Consider the following 13684-nt stretch of genomic DNA (forward strand, 5'->3'; position numbering starts at 1 on the left):
AGTGTTTAGCTCTCCGTACACCTCACTAGCATAAATATGGACTATGGACGTACATATAGGTACTCATACGTAGAACTCACATGTGGATGGCTCATATGTACACACACACACATACATATACCTCTATCATATGCATATATTAATACATACACATACACACATATACAGTGTCTAGCAAGGTGCCTGGCACTAAAATGCAAACAAAGGAAGTAGGCACCATTCTTATTAAAATGCCATCACACTTTAGGAAGGGAGGTAAGTTCTTCAATCAGTGCATAAGACAAAAACGAAATCGAAATCACCCTTGGAAACACCCTGGGGAGCACCAACTGGCCAGTCCTTCCTCCAGAGCCGGAGCAGATGGCTGTGTCTTCAGCCCAGGACCAGGTGAAGGGTCTGGCTTGTGCGTGTGGGCTGGGAGGTAGGACAAAGGTCTGCCCCAAATGTAAACCACAGACGTGAGGTCAGGGCAGGGGAGGGTGCTGAAACAGGCTCAGGGAATCGCAGACCTCCAGCTCCCTTCACCTCCCGTCCTTGAAGGCCTCTGCTCACCTGCTGGGCTCACCTGCCTGGTTCAGCTGGTCTTTACTCTTGCACTATGTTCTTGGTCAGTGTCTTATGTCTTGCTCCTTTTTTTTTTTTGTCCACAAATGCCTTTTGTGGAACTTCCTTAGGTGTCTATGAATGTGTGGCAAGTAGATCAGGATGGGTGAGCTGGAATCAAATGGATGTGGCTTTGAGTTGTAAGGGTCACAACCCATTTGTTGGATGGTCCTGAACAAGTCACACAGCCCCCTGGTGATGCTGTCTCTCATGTGTCAACTGGATAAGGTGGCCCAGTACACAAGGATTCCCAAGGCAAGCTGTCATCATGTGTACCCTCTGTAGCATGGAGATCCTCAGATGTCTCCTCCCCATCTGCCTTGGGTCCCTTGTTCATGCTATGGAAGAAGTGATGACTAGTATGTTACTTGGGACCAGGATGCCAGTGTGAACTAGGAGATGCTGCACAGAGGGCCAAGGCAGACCAAGTCCGATCACATGCCTGGTGGTGGACCCTGGGTTGGGCACTAACCTTTTTGAGCTTAGAATGGACCTCAAGATGCCATTCTTGTAGCAATGTTGAGTATGGAGATTCACGCTCATGAAGAGCATCAGCTATAAGCCTGGTATCTGATAGCAATTTGATAGAGAGTAGCAACAGTTTTTTTTTTTTTTTTTTTTTTTTTTTTGAGACGGAGTCGCGCTCTGTCACCCAGGCTGGAGTGCAGTGGCCAGATCTCAGCTCACTGCAAGCTCCGCCTCCCGGGTTTAGCCATTCTCCTGGCTCAGCCTCCCGAGTAGCTGGGACTACAGGCGCCCGCCACCTCGCCCGGCTAGTTTTTTGTATTTTTTAGTAGAGACGGGGTTTCACCATGTTAGCCAGGATGGTCTTGATCTCCTGACCTCGTGATCCGCCCGTCTAGGCCTCCCAAAGTGCTGGGATTACAGGCTTGAGCCACCGTGCCCAGCCGCAACAGTTTTTTAGTATCACTATGCCATATTAGTATAGTGTACTGATTGCCTTGTAAGCCTAGTTAATTATACACAGAGCCGTCTTTTATACATTATGATGAAAGCAGAGGCCTGGGAGAGTAACAAACTTCTAAAGGACCATGGGTGACAAACAAAGAGAATGAGGTGAAGGTATTTTCAGTAATAATACTGAGTATTGGAATTAAAAACTAAAAAAAAATTGAAAGAACCTAAGAAAGAAAAGTGGTAATGTGAGATATAAAGCATTGAAATGTCTAAATAAAACAAAAATCCTGAACAGAACAAAAACAAACAGAAAAAAACTAAAAGGCAAAGAAAACAATATTCTACACTTGCCACCAAGAGAAAATGTAAATAGTCGTGAAAATAAGTAATTTGAAACCTAAGTTGCAGAAACTTTAAATTATTGGGTGCCATAAAGGAATGTGATTTTCGGGCCTGAGTCACGTGACAGGAAGTTGTAACCTACGGGGCTGAACTTTTGTTTCTCTGATTACCGATTAGCCTTCTTCCCAGCCTACATTGTTGTGTAAAATGCCGTAAATGACTAGAGGGCACCAGAAAAGACGCTTCCTTTTGATCTTCCTTACAGATTAACTTCCCTCTTCTCTCACACACAGACCTCATGGCTATCTCATTTGCCAAGACGGAATGTTAAATATACTCTTTTAAATTGGAAAGGAAATGAAAACGAGCCATACAGAAAAGAAAACAAACCGTAACTAATTAAACTTGTAACTTACAAACTAGCCTTGTGTAGAAAATGTTGTAATCCTGTTAAATCTCTTTGTTTTGTTCTTATATAAGCAAGACCTTAACTTTTAGCTCTAGAGTGCTGACCCCATTTCTCTGCAGTCTGTGTTTCCCAGATGGCAATACCCAGGTTTTCTCTTGGATAAACTCTCGAACACTGGGTTCTGATTCTTTCAATTATTTCAGGTTGACATGGTTTTAAAAAAAGAAAAAGAAAAAAAACTACAGGAAGGAATGTGCTTAGTTCCTTCTATTAAAATGACTAGTTTGGGAAAAAAAGGAGAAGGGTCTGCTGGTTCAGGATCCATAAGGGATTAGAGCTGGGCTTTAGGAAGAGGATGCTCCCTGCTGCAAGGAGAACCAATTGGAAGGAAGGGGGAACAAACAGGAAGCAGTAGGGAGTCCACTGTATGTATCTAGGCAAAAATGGTGCTGGGCACAGCCAGAAACAGAGGAGATGGATTAGAAATAATTATGAGACAGAGCAGGGGGAGATGAGGTAGGGGCAGGGAGGGGTTATGGAGGATGTTGAGGTCCAGCCTTGAGCCGCTGGGTGGGAGTGGTGCACTCTGCACCTGATGTCCCCATGGGTTGCCACCTCTGCATCACCTACTCATTCAAGACATTCATCCTGTGACTATGCTCCAAGGGTGCTGGTGAGATGGCTTTTTTCTTTCTCAGTCTGGTCTTTGAGAAGGTTCCTCCACAGGGCTGCTCCCCCATCCACTGGCCATGACCCAGCACTCCAGAAAAGCAGTCTTGTCACAAGGCTTCAACCCTCTGGGTTCCCTCGGTGCAGTGTGGCCTCCAGCACAGTTCACGATACCCATTCCCTCTGCCAATCCAAACCCCAGCTTTCCCTTCACCAGCAGCTCTTCTCTGACAACAGTCACCTTCACTCTGGCGGGTTTCGCCTCTTACAGAGGATCACAAAGCAGCCGGTACTCACGGAAATGCTCCCTCTACCCCCAAGTGTGGCTACTTCCTCCCTGTGCCAGGAGCTCAATGTGCGCAGGACCTGACCTCTCTCTGGCTCTCTCCTCTTCTTGCTGTAAACTGGGAATAAACTGGGACAGCTTGGCTTATCTCTCTTGCTTCTCTCTGGGACTCCGACTTCTGCTCTGCTTCCCTAGGGGTAGGCTGCCCCCCACAAGGAACCCCCTAGTGATACTGTGATTGGATGATGGAGTTTGTTTAACTCTCAGGTAGTTTGGCAAGCCCACTGGCTCTCACATTGATGTATAGCTCTTGGAATTAGCCTTTAACAATAGGGAAGATGACATTTTGCCCCTATCTGCCTAATCTTTGTCTTACTGTTCAATTTCATACAGAACCTGGGTGGGAATAGAGTTGCCACTTCCTGGATCCCTTAAGACATCAACAGCCTGGACACACCTGATGGGAGACACTGAGCCCAGAGCAGTTTCTGTGGCTCTTGGCCAGATCACGCATTCGTGTTCTGAGAAGTACACCGGCACTAACATAAAACCAAGCAAAAAAGCGAGAAAAAGGAGATAGTGGGAAGGTAAGAACAAAAACAGCAGCTCTAAAGCATGGCTTCATACATTCATTCACTGAACATACTCCTGTTGGGAATCCACCCTTCACAGGGTGCTGGGAAAGGCAGACAGGCACCCAGGCTGCGGTCACATAGCGTCTGCTCTTAAGCAGCACCTTTGCAGAGGAGACCTTGCCTCCTCCCCTACCTACAGTCCACCCCGCTGCCAGCCTCCTTCACCTCTAAGGCCACATCATCTAATTTATGTCCTTAATAGCACTGACGACAGTCTATCATTTTAAGTGTTTATCATCCATCTTCCCCAACTAGAACGTGCTCTCCTCTACTGGAGAGCGGGGACCAGGGCTGCCTCAGTCACTGCTGCAACCCCAGAGTGCACTGACACAGTGCCTGGGACACTGGTGCCTCCCCAAAATACTTGTGGAACAAATTAACCACGTGATAGGTACTATGGTAAGGAAGAGCTGGAAGCGGGGTGAAATGAGTGGGAAAATCTAGGGTGTTTGGGGAAGGCTTCTTGGAAGGAGAGACATCCAAGAGCTGAGGGAACAGCTCAGGACAGCAAAGGACACAAGTTACTTATCCAGGTAAACAGAGGTGGAAAAGTAATTCCAGAAAGACAGAAGAATACAGATTAAAGCATCCTAGGAGACTGTGTGGTGTGTGCTAGAACATCACGTATGTAATGGGGCTGCGCCAGGCACAGTGGCTCACGCCTGTAATCCCAGCACTTTGGGAAGCTGAGGTGGGCGGATCATCTGAAGTCAGGAGTTCGAGACCAATCTGGCCGACGTGGTGAAACCATATGTCTACTAAAAATACAAAAATTAGCCTGGTGTGATGGTGGGCGCCTGTAATCCCAGCTACTCGGAAGGCTGAGGCAGGAGAATCACTTGAACCCGGGAGGTGGAGGTTGCAGTGAGCCGAGATGACACCATTGCACTCCAACCTGGGTGACAGAGCAAGACTCCATTTCAAAAAAACAAAAAACAAACAAACAAAAAATGGGGCTGAAGGGAGAGCCTGGTGAGTTTGTGGGAACATGGAGGAGAGTGTGAGAGAGAAAAAGAATGTGATGGAGGTGAAATGGCAGATGCACACGCCCCAGGATAGAGTCAGGTACAAATACAGCAAGTGACTCAGCCAGAGAGGTAGCACCCAAGGGGAAGCCTGAAGGATGTGGTGAGATCCCCAGGCTGAGAAGTGGAGGGAGAGGGCTCCAAGCAGAATGCACAGGGGAAAGGCCCAGGGGGAGGGTCTTCCAACTCTTTCTTACCATAGCACCTGAGTGAGTGAGTGGTTGGGTGGAAATGCATGGCACAGCCCCAAGGCCTCTGTGTACCTGCAAATACATCAGCTATCAGCCCCGCCATGTGCAGACAGAAACAGTGGGTGAAGCAGAAGTACTGACCTTTTCCACCAGGTCTTCAGAGGCCTGTTCCTCACAGAGGTGAATTTTGTCTTCGATGCACTTCTTCAGAAGCTCTCCCTTGCTTTTACTCTTGGACCGTGACTTTCTCACCTTGGACTGTTGCTGGAGGGGGGTTGGGGAAGACACTAGTAAGAAGGCTATCACCAGCAAGTCCATGCAGCCCCCCAGGGCTTTGCAGGTCACGAGAAGTTTCTGCAGCTCCCAGAACCGCGCATCTCTGCCTTAAGCCAGACAGGGGAGGAGAGAGGTATGTTCTTCTGGAAGGAGCTGAGTTTCAGAGCCTTTGGTCTTCACACAATCTGGTGGGCAGAACCTCAGCTCTGCAGTCAGACAGCAGAACCAAGCTGTGTCCACCTCCTAACTAGCCGTGGGACCTCAGACCTGTCAGCCTCTCTGAGAAGGGGATGTGATGAATGAGGTCCCTGTTCTTGCAATGCTTCCATGACAGTGGAGAAAACCGTCTGAAAACATGGAAACTAAATAAGGACACTAGGAGTAGAGCCACATTGGCAGACAGGACCTGGAAGCCCAGGGTACAGACTGGGGTTGGGAGGGGATATCCCCAGAGAGGGCCAGGCAGGGAGCCCATTGTGCACATCTCTGCCCAACTACCAGGCAGTGATGTCAAGCCGGTAGCCTGAAACTGGCCTTAGGAGGAGGATTTACACTATGGAAATGGGTGAATGCTACAAGTCAGGATTCCCCTCCCTACCTTCCCTCTCCCCTGAGAGCCTTCCCAGCATGGGTCTGGTCAGGGCCCAGGCCACAGGGAGCCTTGAGGTCATGTTGGAACTTGGATCCCAGCTCAGAGAGCTACAGAAAGGGCTGAAGGGTGGTGAATCTGACTTGCACATCTCTTTAGAATTTGCAAGTGCCTTTGAAACTCATGTCCGTGAATGGTCTGGGATCCCTGGGGGCCACCAGCAGATGACGGCAAACAGTAGACACTACCTGTTTTGCGGGCCTAGATCAAAGAGAAGTGTGCGTGGAAGAAATGCGGGGGTTCTCTGGTGGTGACACGACAGGTGGGTGAGGACGGTCAAGGGATGGAGAATGCACTAAGCATCCACTAACATTGCTCCACCTGGCCCCATATAGCCTCATGATACCCATTTTACAGATGAAAACATGAAGACTAAAACAACGATTTTCTCCCCAGGCCTTGGTGCTTAGGAAACTGAGAGCAGGCTCTCCCGCCACCTTCTCTGCTGCTATCTCGGGGCTGAGCAAGTGAAGGGAGCTGTGGCTCCATCGGTGCAAAAGCCTGACCGTGCTGGCTCATCCTTCCCTCTGGAGAATGTGGAGCGAGCAACTTCATGACATCTGCCTCCTCTGAGGCAATGGCCAAAGCCATTTCCATCTGAAAACCAAGCACCTTGGGCAACTTTGAAGGTAGAAACTTCGTTCCTGCCGGGACTCACCAGCTTCAAGGCAGGGGAACCAGCAGCTCATGGACTCCCTCCCCTCACTTCGGTGAAGTGAAAATTATTTTCCCCCATTGTTCAAAATTATTTAAAACTTTTATAATTTACCCGTTACTCTTATTCTGTATCTCCTACCTCCTTGTAAGAACGGAAGTAGGAAAAAAAACAGTACTTTAAAAAAAATTAAAAGAATGTCAAAGCTTCCAAGTGGTTTCTGCATCCACTGGTTTATATTCCGAAAGGATGTGTCTGGGTTTTTTTCTTTCTCTAAAGGAAAAGAAGTGAGTTTAAAGTCAGGAAAGACCAGCTCCCAGCCCAGTTCTCTACCTCCTATAGGGCTACTCCCTTTTCCTCTGCTGGCCTGTTTTCTCATCTGTAAAATGGGACACCACATTGACCTCTTAGCACTGCTGTGAACTTCAGGGGAGATGATGTCAGCTTCGGTTATTTTAATATGTTTTCAGTCTCAACTATTACTACCTTAAGAGAAGTCTCAGATGTGTTTTGCACACATCTGGTGCTTGGCTGGTGGGATGTTTAAGCCAACAAAATTGACTGCACACCTACTATGCACTTGGCACTCTTGAGTGCTGAATGGGCCGGGGAGCTTATTTTTAGTGAAGGCACAGACAAAGGGGAAGTCAAGGAACCAGCACATTTCAGATAATGATAAATAAAATCATGAAACCCAGCATGTGATAAAGAATGCCTAGGGAGAGGGTAATTTTAGACAGGTGCTCAGGGAGGGCTTCTTGGTGGAGGTGGCATTTGAGCCGAGACCTCAATGGGCTACAAAGCATATACATGGCAGAGAAAACAGAGGTTCGAAGGCCTTATTTTATGTTGGGAGCCCCAGAAGCAGAGCCTGAGGCAGGGATTAGGTGCACGTGGTTTCCTGAAGGAGGTCTCTTTAGGATCACCCTCTTGGGGAACAAGGGAACACGACAGGAAAGGGAAGAGCCAAGCAAGGCTGTGGTCTCAGGTGAAGTTGAGCCTAAATTGGTCCCTGGGGGCTTTGAAGCAAAAACTGCACCAAAGAGTTGTCTGTCCTCAGGCACATAATAGCTGCTCATTAAAAGGCAGCTGCCAGTCATCATCCTTTAAGATCTTGTGCAAGAGCCCCTCCTTCCCTGACCCACCTGAGCTGAGCTGAGCATCCCTCCTCCATGCCATATAGAAAGGCCTTTTGTACCCAGAGTAAGTCATTAGCTGTGGCTGGAGGAGTGGGCAGGAGAGACAGAGTAATATCTCAGGCCAGGCAGCTTCCATTAGGAGAAGATTGTGGCTGGGCGAGGCTGCTGGTGGATGGTGCAACAACCCAGGTGTCAGGATCAGGGCACAGCACCAGCGGTGTCCACTATAAACTTTAAAGTTGGGACAACCCTGGAGATTCCTGGAATAGCTAGACCCCAATGCGGCCAGAGAGGAGAGGATAGGTGAGCATGAGGTGAGATGGACTCAGGGTGGTGGAGAGGCCAGACCCTGTAGGCTCAGCAGCTGGCAGACAGCCCTGCTTCTATAATCGAGAGGCCACTGACATGTCCATCCTACCTGCAGCTCGGGGGCAGCCAGGGCCTGGTCCAGCTTCAGAAATTCTGCTTCTCGCCACGCAGTCTGAAATTGCTGCAGCAGAACTCGGGCCCGGATTTTGGGGAGGGCCAAGCTCCTGTCCATCTGAGCAAAGCAGCCATGGACCTCCTGCCTCATCCGGAGCAGCTCCTCTTCAGACAGGGAGAAGACTGAGGAGCAGAGCTTCCTGGAAGGAAGAACAGAGACATGCTCTTACAGAGAAAGCCTGGGGGCTGGGCTGGGGTGATGAAGCTGAAGATGCAAAGCTCATTCCTCAAATCTAGGTCTGCAGAAAAACCTTGGCTCCCTAATCATGCATTCCTGCCACAGGCATTCCTTGAGCACCTAATGCACGTCGTGCTGCACAGGACATTGTATTGGAGCTAAGAACAAGAGCTGGATGAGGCCAGGCTGTGAGGGTGTCTTTGAGGAGGCAACAGGCCTTCCAGTGTCCATGACTTTCAATTAACCTGGTCTCGCTTCAGAAACAGACACGTAAACAAAGCACTGTCTGCGGAGCCTGGTCAGCAGCATTCTCTACGTAGGACCAATGGACAGAGGAGAGACGCACAATACTCAGCTCAGGGAGGTCAGGGAAATGGGAGTCCCTTGTGATTGGTTCCGAAGGGTAATGATTGACAGCTATCATTCAGTGAAAACCGATTCCACGCTGGGAACCATGCTGAGTGACTTAGTGTTATGGATTGAATTATGGCTCCCAAAAAGATATATTCAAGTCCTAACCTGGGACCTGTGAATGTCGGTTTATTTGGAAATAGGGTATTTACAAATGTAATTAAGAAGTGAGCTAAAATGAGGCCATATTGGAGCACACTGGACCCTTAATGCAGTATGACTGGTGTCCTTATCAGAAAAGAGACAAACACACAGGGAGGCCATCTGACACGGAAGCAGAGATTGGGGTGTGACATCTACAAGCCAATGAATGCCAAGAATTGCCAGAAACACCAGCAGTAAAGGTATGGAACAGATTCTCCCCCGGTGCCTTCAGAGGGAGCACAGTCCTGCCAATGCCTTGATCTTGGACGTCCAGCCTTCAGAACAGTGGGAGAACACATTTCTGTTGTTTTAAGCCACCCAGTTTGTGGTACTTTGTTACGGTAGTGCTCAGAAACAAATGCAATGACCTACATCATTGCTGTTCCTTACACCAAATTACAGACGAGGAAATGAACAGTCCCTCTTCCTTTCCAGCAAGGCCCATAGCCCACTCTAATGGAGAGAATGGCCACACAATTGCTTTCTCAGCCTCAGCGGGGCTGGTTCTGGCCCATGAGATATAAGAGGAAATCTGTTCAGAAAGTCTGGACAGAATTATTCAATGAACAAAGATTCTCTGTAGATTTGTTTGAATGTTCTGGTAATGTTCTGTCAATGCAGCCAGCATCGACGGAGGCTTTAAAATTCAGAATTATCTGCAGAACATCCGACGTGGTTGGCCAGAGTCAGGTTTACCATACCCAAATCTCAGTGTGGGAATGTGGGGCTGTGGCTCTGCCAGAAAGGTCTCTGGAAAGAGAATGAGACCTTCAGAGACCACACGGGCCCTCTGCTGAAAACAGTCTGAGGCCTGACCCCATGTCATGTGACACCCATCTTGGGTTCCTCACTTCATGGGGCCCCATGATTTTTAAAGCAACCTTTGGAAACGGCAGCAACCCCCTTGCACCTCCCCTTGTGCAAAGCCTTCGCCCCACTGTTTGCTGATTACGCCGAACCCAAAGTAAAAGCAACTCTGAGATGACTCTCAGTCATTATTCCTGTCACTTTCAAACCAGATCGGCCCTGAGCACTCTTGTCTTAATCCTCTGTTACGTAAGTGCCAAGAGAATACAGAAATAGAGGAGGCGAGATCTTTGCCCTGAAGGAGTTTGAAATCAAGACAGGAACTCAGGAAAGAAGGCTCGAAGACACGCTTTCTCTTGCAAAGATATTCCTCATTAATTCCTACTTTAGCCAACCAGTTTTACAGCAACCCCATCTTGGTTGAAATTGGAAAGCTTCTAAAAATGTGTTTCAAATCTATTGTGCAAAGCCATTTTTGCATAATGCCTCGGAAATAAATGCTGCAACCTTTTAGAATCTTAAATAAGCAAAGTATATGACCAGACTCGCATTGCGAGTTGATCCTCTTTAACCCTTGGAAAAATCATACACTTTTATGATAGCCAAGTGAGAGTTCTCTTTTTCCCGTTAAATGGCTAAATCAGCAGAGGCTTTGGTAATACTCCCTGCAAAATGAATCCAAATGAAGTTGAAGAAAATGACCAGCTGGTAATAGGAATGCCAAAGTTAATTCACTTGCTACGAAGAGTCCAAAGTCAATTTGAACATGAGAGGAGAATTTTCTGGAATGTAGGCTAAGCTGAATAAATACTGTTGAGGGCAATTCATGGGAATAAGAAATGGCATTTAAGGATCTGATTTTTATGGACTAAGAGAAGACAGCATCTTGTTTTCCTTGTCAAGAAAGCAAAAGCTAACAAGCATTAAAAAATAAATGAGGCCAGAATCACAAAAGAGAGAGACGGGAAAGGGCCAAACTTCACTTAATGCAAACCAAGACAGTATCAATCTTTGCAAACACCTGGGGACCTATTTTCCTGGTAGCAAGGTCAGACTCTGGGGATGAAAACTGTGTGGGAAAGGAAAGGACGTTAAATCACGGAGGCCAGCAAGATTCTAGGAGATAACTTCTACAAGGGAGGAGGGAAATTGAAGACAGATCCTGTGTCCTTTAAAGCGTCCAAGATGAGCCCAGGCTCTTATATAAACATTGTCTTCACATTTAAACTACTCGATAGTGACACTGTAATGCCAAAAGCACCTTAAATGATTTGATTTCGTTTTTGTGGTCTTCATTTACAAGCGGGAAAGCTGAGGCCCAGAGAGGTTAAACAAGTTGCACAAATGTAAGTGGTGGTCCTGGGTATTTTGGTCTACATCGCCCAAGTCTCATTCTACACTGGCTATGTTAGAGGTCCCTCCAGTTTCCAATCTGTTGCCAGCCACAAACAACCACCAAAAGCTCTGTTGGTCTCTATTACAGCACAAAAGGCTCCCTTCCTGGGCCAGGCCAAATCCCAGCTGCACAGAGCTGGCAAATGTTTCAGGGAAGTAAAGGACTGTGGGCACTGGCCCCTCTGGAATACGACTCCAACTTGTCTTCATTGTTTCCACCACTCTCCCATGTCTTTAAAAAATTACTGGTGAAATTTATCTTGGGAGGCTGAGGCGGGAGGATTGCCTAGGCCCAGCAGTTCAAGACCAGCCTGGGCAACAGGGTGAGACCCCCCCTCTACAAAAAATAAACTAAATATTAAAAATAAATGTATCCATTATTTTCTAGTTACTGCAGCAGGAGTGTTAGGTGTGGTCCACTGCATCCCACTCAGAAGCGGAAGTCATTACATGGTTCCTGAATTAATAATAAAGATACATAGTCCGAGAAATGGACCAGGGATGAAAGGGCCAGGTGAAAGGATGACGTAGTGTGGTGGAAGAACTAACACGAAGGTCAAGATCATGAGCAGCCTTGATGCCTGGTGAAACGAGCAGGGCCTGGAATGGCCTAACCACAAGCTCCCCTTCCCCCTCTGTTCCCGTGGATCATGTCCCCTCCCCAGGGAACATTTCTTATTAGGGGAATCAGCATTTATCCCTGAGTACTCAGCTCCCTGGAGTTATTCAGCCCAGGGAATTATTCAGACAAGCTAATCACATCTTCCCTTGGAAGCCAGGGGCCACCCATCCTCTTGTTACTACAAACCCTATGGTCCTGGTTCTGCACTCTGCTCAATCCCTGTAGGGTCCCGTGTGACATTCGAGGTCCTCCCCCGGGAGCGTGAGTTCCTATGACTAATTAACGCTGGTAATGTCATCTGTCTGGTGCCAGGTATCTCATGCTTGGCCATCCCCACAACCACAGGGGAGGAATCTCCCTGGCATCAATGGGGTGGGGAGGTGTGATTAGGGCGCGCAGGAGCACTCACATGAAGACCAGGTGCTCCCAGCGTCTCAGCTCCGCCTGCTCCTCCGTGGCGGCCTCAGGAGCATCGTCCTTCAGTCTCTGCCTCACGCTCTGGACACCCTCCTGGTCCCTGTCCCTCTCCTCCCCCTCCAGCTGCTCGGCCCGCACGGCCATCTCCTTGCCATGCTCCTCCAGGATCTGCTGCAGGAAGAGCCAGGGCACGCTGCGCTTGAGCAGCTCCTGGGTCATGGCTGAGTTCTGCAGGCGCCGCAGCTCGTCGGTGGCCTTCTCAAACAGCGAGAGGGTCAGGGCCCTGAGATCGTCCAGGGCAGCCTGGTCCAGACGCTCCTGCAGCTCCTCCAGGGCGGCGCCCTGCTCCTCCATCAGGCTCCTCCTCTGGCGCAGGTACTGGCCGGCATCCTCAACCGCTTGGAAGGCCTCGCTGATGGAGAGCTGCTCCCTCCACTGCTCCCTGTGCTGGAGTTTCAGAAAAGAAAATTAAGTGGGGGCGGGGCTTGGCAGGTACAGCCCTTTGGCTGAAACACTTTGGTGCAGGAGGCACAGAATGTTTATAGCCTTTGCCCCAACAATCTCACATTTGGAAAGTTATTCTGTTTATTATTTATTTATTTATTTATTTATTTTTTAGATGGAATCTCGCTCTGTCGCCCAGGCTGGAGTGCAGTGGTGCGATCTTGGCTCACTGCAACCTCCACCTCCTGGGTTCAAGCAATTCTTGTGCCTCAAACACCCAAGTAGTTGCAATTATAGGCACGTGCACCATGATGCCAGGCTAATTTTTTAAAAAATTAATTTATTTTATTTTTAAATTTATTATTTATTTATTTTTGAGATAGGGTCTCCTTCTGTCGCCCAGGCCGGAGTACAGTGGCACTACCTTGGCTCACGGCAACCTCCGCCTCCCAGGTTCAAGTGATTCTACTGCCTCAGCCTCCCCAGTAGCTGGGATTACAGGTGTGTTCCAACACACTCAGCTAATTTTTGTATTTTTTGTAGAGTTGGGGTTTCACCATGTTGGCCGAGCTCCTCTTGAACTCCTGACCTCAAGTGATCTACTCACCTCAGCCTCCTAAAGCGCTGGGATTATAGCTGTGAACCATTGCGCCAGGTCTAGAAAGTTACTGTTTTTTAAAAAAAATACGGTAGAATCCTTATGTGTTCACCATTCATTAAACATGTATTTGTTGAGTAGGTAAAGCCCAGGAGACAGACCGCCTGGGTTCGGGTCCTGGGTCCCCCATTCACAAGCTGAGTGATCCAAAGCAGGTATTTTACCCTCTCTGTGCCTCCATTTCCCTATCTGATTGGTAAAATGGGGACAATAATAGGACCTCCCTTTCAGAATAGTTGCGAGGATTATGTGAGTTACTTCACACACGTACAGCTCATAGAAAAGTGCCTGACATAGTTTATGCCAATAAATATCTGTTAGTGTTATT

The 13684-nt window shown here is 48.2% G+C and overlaps 1 protein-coding gene across 10 annotated transcripts in view; it reads right to left on the reverse strand.

The window, feature by feature from the left end:
* Positions 1 to 13684, reverse strand: part of LOC105483923 (EvC ciliary complex subunit 2) — a 186286-nt gene that overhangs the window by 84267 nt on the left and 88335 nt on the right. For all 10 annotated transcript variants that reach the window (XM_071093882.1, XM_071093880.1, XM_071093879.1 and 7 more), the window contains exons 14-16: positions 12247 to 12701; positions 8216 to 8420; positions 5220 to 5342 (exon numbers count right to left, since the gene is read on the reverse strand). In XM_071093882.1, the coding sequence (XP_070949983.1) occupies positions 5220 to 5342; positions 8216 to 8420; positions 12247 to 12701 (783 nt within the window). The remainder of the gene's footprint in view (positions 1 to 5219; positions 5343 to 8215; positions 8421 to 12246; positions 12702 to 13684) is intronic.

Source organism: Macaca nemestrina, chromosome 3, assembly GCF_043159975.1.
Source record: "Macaca nemestrina isolate mMacNem1 chromosome 3, mMacNem.hap1, whole genome shotgun sequence".
NCBI classification, from domain to species: Eukaryota; Metazoa; Chordata; class Mammalia; order Primates; family Cercopithecidae; genus Macaca; species Macaca nemestrina.